The sequence below is a fragment of the Sinocyclocheilus anshuiensis genome, unplaced genomic scaffold (assembly GCF_001515605.1).
Source record: "Sinocyclocheilus anshuiensis isolate Anshui unplaced genomic scaffold, SAMN03320099.WGS_v1.1 scaffold413, whole genome shotgun sequence".
Taxonomy (NCBI): domain Eukaryota; kingdom Metazoa; phylum Chordata; class Actinopteri; order Cypriniformes; family Cyprinidae; genus Sinocyclocheilus; species Sinocyclocheilus anshuiensis.
In genome coordinates, this window is record NW_015536481.1 from 1,041,122 (window position 1) to 1,052,643 (window position 11,522).

The 11,522-nt window shown below is 35.8% G+C and overlaps 2 protein-coding genes across 2 annotated transcripts in view; both read right to left on the reverse strand.

Annotated features, from left to right (window-relative positions):
* Window positions 1–5,486, reverse strand: part of LOC107683831 (ninein-like) — an 18,589-nt gene extending 13,103 nt beyond the window's left edge. Inside the window, exons 1-10 of the mRNA XM_016479883.1 lie at window positions 5,381–5,486; window positions 5,110–5,301; window positions 4,727–4,814; window positions 3,090–3,105; window positions 2,350–2,392; window positions 2,210–2,255; window positions 1,969–2,141; window positions 1,330–1,473; window positions 1,063–1,221; window positions 839–975 (exon numbers count right to left, since the gene is read on the reverse strand). Coding sequence (XP_016335369.1) covers window positions 839–975; window positions 1,063–1,221; window positions 1,330–1,473; window positions 1,969–2,141; window positions 2,210–2,255; window positions 2,350–2,392; window positions 3,090–3,105; window positions 4,727–4,814; window positions 5,110–5,301; window positions 5,381–5,428 — 1,046 coding nt within the window. The 5' untranslated portion in view covers window positions 5,429–5,486. The remainder of the gene's footprint in view (window positions 1–838; window positions 976–1,062; window positions 1,222–1,329; window positions 1,474–1,968; window positions 2,142–2,209; window positions 2,256–2,349; window positions 2,393–3,089; window positions 3,106–4,726; window positions 4,815–5,109; window positions 5,302–5,380) is intronic.
* A 3,619-nt stretch (window positions 5,487–9,105) lies between these two features.
* LOC107683467 (glycogen phosphorylase, liver form-like) overlaps window positions 9,106–11,522 on the reverse strand; it is a 16,274-nt gene continuing 13,857 nt past the window's right edge. Inside the window, exons 16-20 of the mRNA XM_016479528.1 lie at window positions 11,074–11,215; window positions 10,784–10,991; window positions 10,520–10,654; window positions 10,380–10,446; window positions 9,106–9,479 (exon numbers count right to left, since the gene is read on the reverse strand). Of these exons, the coding sequence (XP_016335014.1) occupies window positions 9,291–9,479; window positions 10,380–10,446; window positions 10,520–10,654; window positions 10,784–10,991; window positions 11,074–11,215 (741 nt within the window). The 3' untranslated portion in view covers window positions 9,106–9,290. The remainder of the gene's footprint in view (window positions 9,480–10,379; window positions 10,447–10,519; window positions 10,655–10,783; window positions 10,992–11,073; window positions 11,216–11,522) is intronic.

Consider the following 11,522-nt stretch of genomic DNA (forward strand, 5'->3'; position numbering starts at 1 on the left):
TCTGTTCCCCTTTCGGGCTTGAACTGATGGTAAAACTAATGACATTATTTACTGTCTTTACATTTATTTTGAAAGATGAAGCTCGCGATTATGGTAAGGGGTAGTTACATTTCCGACGAGTGCTTGTGGTGTTCGGCCAATCACAATGCACTGGGTCAGCTGGCCAATCAGAGCAGACTGCGCTTGTCAAAGGAAGGGGCTTTGTTGAAAACGACGCGTTTGAGAGAGGCGGGGCATAGAGGACCTACAATAATGTACAGTATTTGAAAAATAATGTGTTTTTTTGAACATTAAAGCATGTCAACATATTCTGTTACACCAAATACACAAAATAATGATCTTTAAAAAAGCATCATATGACCCCTTTAAATAAAAAATTAGTTGAGGTAGCAAATTAAAATATGAAATATGTCCGTTTTCATCTTGTTTTTAGCTTTATTAACTTATTCTAAAACATACTTGGTCTTATTTTAAATCCTTTTGTGTCATTTTACGAACCCCTTGGAATTGTACTCAGCCAACCTAGTGGGCCCCAGCCCCTTGATTGAGAACCACTGATCTAGAATGAGATGGAGTAAGAGTGAATAACAAACTGATCTAGCGTGATGCAGAGTAGACAGCCAAAGTACTCTAGAGTGAATAAGAATAATGAACTGGTGTGAATATTAGTATAGTAGTTGAATTTAATGAATTATTATTTGGATGATCATACCAATTATAAATATGAATCATGCAGTAGTACGCTGGAGCAGTTCTAGTTCTAAATCTCTAAATCTGGACCGAGCTTGAGTGAGCTGTGAGAGTTGGAATGAGCTAGAGTTCAGATACATGGACTCACAGCAGATGTCTGATTTCTGCCTTAAAGCTCACTAGCGCCGCCTGGTGGATTGAGTTCTTAGTGCTCAGCAGCTCATTCTCTAAAGCAACGGTCAGCTCAGACAGATTCACTTTACCTTCCAGATTAAAATCCAGAGCCTACAGACAGACACACACAAAAACTTGTTACAAATATCTCAGTTTAAATGCAGAGTTGTGAAGACGCACAATATCTATGTATGTTACCTGTAAGATCTCTGAGCTATTGTCCACTCCCTCATCCATCCACCTGTAAAGCAGAGTTTCCACAGGAGCATGTCCTGATCCATCATCCAAATCCGAAAACACCCGCAGACCGATTGTACTGCTCAAAGCACATGAGATCCTACGGCCCGACTCATCAAACTTGATAGAAAGATGGAGAAAAGAGGTTTAACACATATTTAGGCATTTATATTTTATTTATATTATATTATATTTTATATTTGCACACAGCCTATTTTTGTGTATTACCTGAGTGGAATGGAGTCTCTTTAATTTTCTGTAGGGTGTAGATGCTGATGGTGTTGGTGGTTTGCTGTGGTTTATTATGCATGAGATGAACTCCTGTACATCCATTGCGCTTTCATCAGCACACTGCAACAGATCCTCGTCCACCTGGGAACATTCAAACACACAGGAACCACATGTTAATATGGTACTTAAAGGCATAGTTCACCCAAAAATTTATTTTCTATTTTCATTTACTCACCCTGTTTGCCCAGACCCATAAGAATTTGGTTAATCTTTGAAACAAAGATTTTTAATGGAACCAAAAAGATCATAAAGGGATTGTAATATGATTCCATATGAATCAAGCTGTTTAATCCAGGTCTTGTGAAGAGATATAACCGTTTTATATAATGAACAGATTTGATTTAGGTTTTTATTTCCATCTAAACAACGATTGACACATACATACAGTGCATCACGCATGGTAAACACTGGATGTTCAGCAGCGGTACAGAAACCTCTCAGGTTTCATAAAAAATTTGTGTTTGAAGATTAACCAAAGTCATATGGCGTTCGAACGACATGAGGGTAAATGACAGTTTTCATTTTTGGGTGAACTATCACTTTAACCACTTAATGCATCTCAGGTTGTGATGATACCTCAATGCCTATGTGCTGGCAGAGTGTGTGTAGCTGTTGCAGTGTGGCCGTGCCGTTTATGGGTAGAGAGAGCTGATGGCAAGCGTTATGCAAACGCTCCTCCATGTCACAGAGTGGCACTGCATTGCCACGTGGTGTGCTGGGTTCATCTGGGTTCCAGAGGTGCAGCTGACCTGCACAAAATCCAGTGTAAATGTCTTGCATAAGGGAATAAAAAAAAAAAAAGAGTATTTAAACTTACCTTCTGCTTCAAACTCTTCAGAAATGCTTATGTCAGCATTCCAGCGCTATAAAGAACAAAATAACATGCACACATGAAAAACTCTGACAATCACAACCCCAGGAGGGGCAGTACTGAGCAACAATATGAAAGTAGCAGACATCAATAAAGAGGTCATCTTCATCTCTATTGCACTGATATGAGCTGAGAACACATTTAACAAGAGGTGTTAATGATTAAATTGTGGATTGTTTATCATTTATAATGTAACGGTTTAGGCTTACTGGCTGTCAATTAATCAATGTCAAAACAAATGCCTGTATTTATTGGTCCACTTAATATATGCACTATGGTTTCAAAATTTGGGGTCAGTAAGTTATTTTTTTAAAAGAAATTAATGCTTTTATTCAGCAAGGACACATTAAATTGATGAAAAGCGACAGTAACGACATTCATAATTTTACAAAAGATTTCTATTTTCAAATAAATGCTGTTCTTTTCAAAGAATCTTGAAACAAAATGTAGCACACTTTACAGAAAAATACTAAGCAGCATAACGGTTCTAAATATTGATGATAATTAGAAATGTTTCTTGATTTTGTATGAGCATATTAGAATGATTTCTGAAGGATCATGTGACACTGAAGACTGGACTAAAGATTGCTGAAAATTCAGCTTTGCTATCACAAAAATAACATTTTAAAATAACTTAGAGTAAAAAATATATATAAAATGAATTCTAAAATGAATAACATTTCATAGTATTACTGTTTTGCTGTACTTTTGATCAAATAAATGCAGCCTTGTTAAGTATAAATAACTTTTCAAAAACATTTAAAAAATCGTACCGACTTGTGTGTGTGTGTGTGTGTGTGTGTGTGTATATATATATATATATAGCTGGACTTCTGGGGAATCTAGGGGCGAGATGAAAGGACTCTTACAACACTTACAAAAAAATAAATGCATTCCTCCACAGTGACATCTAACAAGAGTTCAACTTTCAAAATACTTGCTACTCTTTCACAAATTTTGCACAAGGGATCACTATGTCTAATGATCACATATCTTTACATATATATCAGGTCAGACAACTTTTTAAATAATTAAAGATACCATAAAACAGTAATATTTTGAAATATTACAAATGTTTTTTTTATTTTAAAACATTTTAAAAAGTAATTTTTTTCTAGTCTTCAGTGTCACTGTGTCAAATCATTCTAATATGCTGATTTGGTGCTCAAGAAACATTTCTTATTATTATCAATGTTTAAAACAGTTGTGCTGCTTAATATATTTGTGAAAACCATGATACCTTTTTCAGGATACGTTGAAAGTTCAAAAGAACAGCATTTATTTGAAATAGAAATCTTTTGTATCATTATGAATATATTTACTGTCACATCCTTGCTACTTTAAAGTATATATTTTCACATCAAACGTTTGAACAGTAGTGGATATGGGCACCACAGAGTTTAAACAAACTATATCATAAACTCTGCAGATTTCATTACAAGATCATTCATGGTATATTAGTAACAATCAAACCAGTGGCACATTTTGATAAGAGTGGAGGACATTTTTAGGAACAAAATCTGTGAACTGTTTATTTATCGTTCACCTCAGAAACCTGTGACTGAAATGCATTTGAGAGCATGAATAAATGATGAATGCCAAGTTTTGTTTATTGAAGCCCAGGGTAACACATACATTGTGTGTATAAATGCTGTCTACCAAATGTTTATAATCAGAAATGATTCATGAAGAAATAATGTTTACTAAGCATCACCATTTCTATTGCTTATAATTAGGCAAACACTTAGAACATACCGCATAGCAATGCCCTGGCTACCATCATTAACTGTGAGATGTCATAATTAGAGAAGAGCTTGTTTTAAGATAGAATAGTCTTCATTTACACTCTCACTGTTCTCAGAATAATCCTCCTTAATCCAGATTTAACCTTACATCCTCCCTTCACTCTCTGAGCTCAGGCTGTCTGGTTTTTAATACATTCTTGATTACATCATGATTTCTAAATGCTGAGCAGAACCGCTTGATCACAACCTGTATTAAAAACTGTGTGTCAATTATAGTAGATAGATTAGTCATAAATCAAGCAGACCGAATAATGAACAGCTGTAAACATATAACATATACTATATTAGACCTAAATTGATATATAGAATTAATAAATAGATATTTATTTCTAAAGGTTTTGGTGACTTTTATGTAACATCAAAGCATGTATAGATATTGTTTGAAAAGGGAGCTTCAATGGTAATACCAATATCCAAAGACGATTATATTTTTAGAATGGAATAACTATACAACTTAATGAGACATTGATAAAACTGAGGATTTAAACTGCTCTTTTTACACAATATTGGTTCCAGCAAGCAAGATTACATGATCAAAATGCCAATAATGCCAATAATCTAAAATGCTCAATTAAGTTTAATGATCTCATGTCCGTTCATTATATGGTTTAAAACGGCAACCTTTTGGTTACCAGCCCAGATATTATAAGGATGTTACCTGGTCGTTCAAGACATTCTTCTGGATCATTTGTGTTCGTGCTTGATAACACAAGGATCAGCGCATCCTTAAACTGTTCAAAATCAACCTGTAAATCAAAACAGTAGCAGGTAATCACTCCTCTTTTCACCAATGTTTATCAAGACTATGCAGTCTCGTGTTTTAGATGCTCTAAAAAGTTGTTTGGTTTGGGTTTTGAACAAATGACAAAGTTTCTGAAATGTAAACCACACTCTCTTGACCATTAACAGTATTTAATGTCTCAGTATTAAATTTAACACACACACACACACACACACACACACACAAATACCCAAAAAAATGACATTCAAATAAAATAAAATGACTAATTTGACGCATGTGTATATATTATTATCTCTCACCCGTGCACGGATCTGGTCCTCCAGCAGTGTGTGTAAGAGTGTGTTCAGTGTGTTCTCCTCCAGCTGAAGGGCCCGGCAGAGATCGGTCAGTTCCTCAGGACTCAGAGAGCCCAAACCACTGCCATCAAAACTCTCAAACACCTCTTTCAATCGTTCCTCATACTGGTCCCTCACTCCATCCATCAGCCTTTCCTACAGAGACATAGACAGAATTACAAATCCCATCCACTGATATTTAGCTTATTTAGGCCGATAGTTCACCTCCACTCACAATAACTCCAACATCTTGTTCAAAACACAAGGATGCAAAAAGAGCCATCAATAACCAGAGTGAGAGACAAAAAAATGGACAGGAGCAACAAAGAGATCAAGCGCAAGTGCTTGACACACTCACACCGGTCACTTTTACCAAGGAGGCTGTATTAGCTGTCAGCCATTAAAGGACTACAGCTTTCATAACAGCAGTACAACGTTCCCACACCTGACTAATGGATTTCCATGACCTTTTCAGTCGGATAAAGAGTATATAGAAATCTTTTACATCTCTGGGCTTATTTCCATTTTTATGTCAGGTACCAATTTTTTTGCATTAAGTGTACAATAATATGCTTATTAGGGGTGCACAAAATATCTGTACATACACGTTATTGGCCAATATTACACATTTTTTATTTCTTTTAAGACTTTAAACATTTCCTTGAACTTCGTGCTCATAGCTATTAAAGAGTACATAAGATTCAAGATGGAACATTAAAGCTTGAGCCACAAAAATGGAGAGCACATACAGACCTACAGCACTATTTCTGACACACTCAATCCCTCCGCTCAGGAAAAGAAGAGATCTGTGGGCTAAATGCAGAGCAGAGCACAGATGAGAGAGGCTAACGTCAGGACACACAAGTTATAACATCTGAGATCAACACAATCAAACACACTCGGCTGCAGGTGTCTTTTGTCCCAAGGAGCCCTGACCCCTCTGAAAGCCTTACAAGCATAGAAGTCTGTGTATTCATTTATTATTCTTCAGTGGATGGTGCACACACACAAACACAAAAAAGGGGAGGGGTTTGGTATCCATCTGCTCCTTGTCAATAACATCATCACCGGCCCCTTACAAGGACGTCTGAGAGTGGCCAGGTGTCCCTCTATTCAGAAAGAACAGATTCAGAGTCACCCGGATATATGGACGAGGTAACATGTGGAACTAATTCTCAGGGGCATTTTTTATCTAACCAGATAAAATGTACAGAATCATCCATTTATGTCAAATACTATTAAATCACAATCTGAACAAATATGACTGTAATATATAATATCATATCAATTTTAATACAAAAGTAGCTGTAAACAGGGTAACCACAACTTTTATCCAATTTAATCCTTTGTCTTTTCCATTCATTTATGATAATCATATTGAATTTTTTGGCATTAATTTCATTAAAATTTTTATTCATAATTATTTTAATTGAGATTGGCTCAAAATTCCACTTTAAGAAATAATTTCAGACTGAGCATAATTGTATCAAATTAAACAGACTTATTACATTTTTTATTAAATATTTATTATTATTTATTAATCATACATTTCACGGATGCGCGCTCTCTCTCCGTTACTCGGCTATAAGTCCATTAGTTTGATCCGGAGCTCGTGCTCAAACTGAACTGTGTATCAAATTAAACAGACTTATTAAATTCTATTTAATATTTATTATTATTTAAAATTAATATACATTATTAATATTATTCAATTATTTTTAAATTGTATTAATTTTATATGCCACATGCATAAATGCAAATTATGATATCTGGAAATCACAATTTTTTAATTCTCTGATATAAGCAGGTTTTCTATGACTAACAGTTTTTATTTTACCATGTAAAATGATGCACAAGTAATCACAATACAACAAACATACTGCTAGAATAAATATTTTTAATATTTTTTCCCCAAATAATTTCACTACATAAAATCCTATACATGTATAAAGTCTGCTTTGTTGGTCATGAGCGAGCGGCACCCATTGAAGCTCTGTTATAGTATCTGAAAGCAACAGGTCCCATACAGGGCTAGAATAGAAAAAGAGAAAACGGAGAAATCTCTCTGTAGTAATTCACTCATAATAAACTGAAAGAATCATCAGCATTTCAGCAATCCAATAAAAAATAATCAGCAATCATAGAGATTTCAGCATCACACAAGTGTCCAGCAGGGAGACACAGACACAAAGGAGGACAATGACAGACACACACTGCAGAATGATCATCGGAGACATTTAAATGAACAGATGGTTTGATTCAGTTGCAGACAGAAGACTCATTCCATCACTGTGGTGCCTAATTCTGTTTCCACTTAGCTTTGCATGGCTTTTAAACAATTAGTCATTATAGAAACAGTGCCACAACCTGTTGAAAACCAAAACTACTTCCCTCATCACATGGCTACAATTCAGCAATCTCAGACGATCGAGGTCATCAGTCCGTAACAGTGACTCTTAGCAACATACATACACAGCAACATTAAATACACAAACACAACATTAAACACGCAAAATACACACCCATACTAAGAACACTGCCACTTCGATTTCACTTCATTTATCAAACATGTTTTGTGGTGAAAGAAAATAATTACAAAAATTTCACTATTAAAGAAACAAAGTTCTGGACTTCAATACTGCAATCACAAATGAATCGCCAAATCAAATCACGGCACAAACTCAAAACCATATGCAGGACACATAATATTAAAGGTTCATGCCGAATGAATGCATGAATCTATTATGAGTGAGATGGCTGTGATTTATGTGTGATAAAGTCAAAGTTAAACCCATCAGAACATACCCGGCGGTTTCACAGATGCGCGCTCTCTCCGTTACTCGGCTATAAGTCCATTAGTTTGATCCGGAGCTCGCGCTCAAACTGAACCGGTCTGTGTGTGTTTGGAGCTGATGCTGGAGCTAAAGCTGTGAATGTGGTGGCTTTCCGCTGAATGCTCGGGTCAGTGTGCTACATTGTCTGTTATAATGGGGCGGTCAGGGAGATTTTGAAAGGCCCTGCAGGAGGAAGAGGAGGAGACGAGCAGAAACACAGCGCGCAACAGCGACTCCGGCAGGGCAGCGATGGAACTACACACCTGTTGAACGTGTTTTTCTTGCTTTTTTACTCTTAAATCAGTACAATTAGGATTTATTAGCTTGATTTACAGCATTGTCAAAGCACTGCAGAGTAGTAATACAATTTACACTGCAGTTCAAAAGTAATTTATGCTCACCAAAGCTGCTTTTACTTTATCAAAAAATAAAGTAAAACAGTAATATTGTAATAACATTTCTATTTTAATATATTATAAAATGCAATTTACTCCTGCGATGGCAAAGCTCAAGTAACATTTCTTATTCTCACAGCTGAAAATGATTGTGTTTTACTATGATGTCTATTTTATAAACATGTCTTATTATTTTTAATAATAATAATGATGATGAATAGTAAACCGTGATACTTTTTTCAGGATTCTCGACTGAATAGGCAGTTCAAAACAAGTGATATATATATATATTTTTTTTTTTTTTTTTTCCAATATAAACATTGAACAATTGTGTATATTACATTTATTTATTTGCTGGATGCTTACAGTGTATTCTGGGCGATTTGTTTAGCATTGGAATAGAACCCACAACTTTGGTGTTGCAAGCCCTTGCTCTGGTAAAACTATTTCATTTAGAACCCACAACTTTGGTGTTGCAAGCCCTTGCTCTGGTAAAACTATTTCATTTAGAACCCACAACTTTGGTGATGCAAGCCCTTGCTCTGGTTAAACTATTTCATTTTCTTTTGTACTATAAAAGTGCAGAATGTCTGTATGTTGACCCATGAAGCTCTTTGTCCTCTGCCTCTCATGCACTCTTTATTCACTCTTAGTCATTTTCTAATTTTTCTAATACATTTTCCATAAAATCAAAATATTTACTAAGACTATATGAATAAACTGACTCAAATGTTGAATGAAAATATGAGATTTATTTGAGCTTTTTGCTAGTACAAGGCACTCCTTTAGAAAGTCATGCATGAACATTTAAAAAACTTGAAAGCAAAAACTAAAAATGAATTCATACTAAGTAGGCTAATTATATTAATGAATGTAACAAGTCTTCTCATGATCCTATGACACTATGCTGACGTGTTCAGTTCTTGCGCAGGGCGCGAGCGGTTTCCTCCAGAGCTTCACGTGGTTCACTGGGTGGAGGAATCTTCAGGTCAGTGGGCTCCACTCCCCAGATCTCAGTGGCGTACTCTTTAATGGTGCGGTCACTGGAGAACTTTCCAGATGCCGCAATGTTCTTAATTACCACACGAGTCCACTCTCTCTGATCCTGTCCAACACAGCGAAATATGAACCATTTTAATAGCACTTTTAGGGTCTCTTTGTATTTTTTTGGAGCTTGACAGCCATGGTCACTTTGAACTGTTGCTATATAGAAAAGAACCGTGTAATCATACTTAAGTCTCACATCTTAAATCACAAGATTCTTAAAATTCACCTTATGTGTTTCACAGAAAAAATAGCTTGGAGCTGGAAATTAACAAACTGAGTCAGTAAATGAGTAATGATGATGTGTCACTGAATGTCATTGAATTAAATGAAATGTAAAGCAGTGATGGGAGAAACAATGCTTTTAGAAACTGAATCAACTGAATTAATTCTTAAAATGATTCAGTTACAAACATGCATACGGACACCTTTTACAAACCAATTAAAATTTTTTTTATAAAAGTGTAATTTATTAAAGGGATAGTTCATCCATTGGAACGTCACTCTCTCCTGAATGCGCGTACGACAATTAGCGGAAGCTAGAGAATACAATTTATAAAGTTTTAAATATATATCTTTTTCTTACACAAACACATTGATTCGCTTCAGAAGGCCTTTAATAACCGCCGCGTGGTGTACCTTTTATGATGGCCATTTAAAAACTATCACTGTCTGTTTTTATTAGAAATGCATGTTGATTAAATTTTATTCAATTAATTAAAATTGAACCGACATTATAAAACTGACCCAAGATCAGTTAAAACCATCTATTACAAAGCCTTGTTCGCTAAAGTCATGTGACCTGGCCAGTTTGATATGTGCTGCAAATCACTGATTTGAAACAAAAGTATGGCAAAGGTTTTGAAGCTTCATGAAGCACTATTTCAAAAGCGCCCATCACTCATGAAATTAATGTTGAACATTAAATGAATCTCTGATGTGTTTGTGTGATAATGTTCACCTTATACAGAGCACTGACTCTCTCTTGACACTTCACGTAAGACTCGTAGTCTGCGAAAACTTTAAACCTGGAGGACAGTTTAAGAGAGCGTGAGGGATTTTGTAGTTAAGAATTTCAAAAAGAAAGCGTGAGTGTTTTACCGATCATGATGGAACAGCATGTTGATGATGTCACTGAACATCTCAGGCTGTTTCGGTGAGAAATAGCCACTTTTAATCTGATTTATGGCTTGTTTCAGCTCTGGAAGACTCTCATAATATTGTAATGCATCATAGCTGCACACACACACACACACACACACACACACACACACACACAAAGGAATGGTTAATGTCTTCAAAGATAGCATGATATTTACTCAGCATTTATTTCCAAGTATATAATCTTTTCGTCTCACTCCCTACCCTTCTTTATCCATCTTTGCTACATCTTCCACCCTCATGCCAAAGATGAAGAGGTTTTCTTCTCCGGCTTCTTCTGCCATCTCCACGTTGGCACCATCCATAGTGCCAATGGTCAGCGCCCCATTCAGCATGAACTTCATGTTTCCTGTCCCAGAAGCCTCTGTCCCTGCAGTGGAGATCTGCTCTGACAGGTCTGTAGCTGGAATCACTGCACATAAAACACATAATCATACATTTATTCATCAATACACTCATCTCATACTTATGTTAGCTGTGAGGGTGTATGTTACCTTTCTCTGCCAGTGACACTCTGTAGTTCTCCAGGTAAATGACCTTCAGTTTACGGCCGATCACAGGATCGTTATTCACAACATCAGCGACGGAGGTGATCAACTTAATGATCATCTTTGCCATGTGATATCCAGGAGCAGCCTGCATAAACATATGTAGTAAATCATACACTCTTATTCAAATGTTGAGGTTAGTAATGATTTTTATTTTGAAAAAAAATAATACTTCTGTTCAGCAAGAACGCATAAAATGTATTAAAAGCTGCAGTTCTTTTGAACTTTCTATTCATCAAAGAATCCTGAAAAAAATGTATCACAGTTTCCACAAAAATATTAAGCAGCACAGTACTGATAATAATTAGAAATGCTTCTTAAGCAGCAAATCAGCATATGAGAATGATTTCTGAAGGATCATGTCACACTGAAGACTGGAGTAATGATGCTGAAAA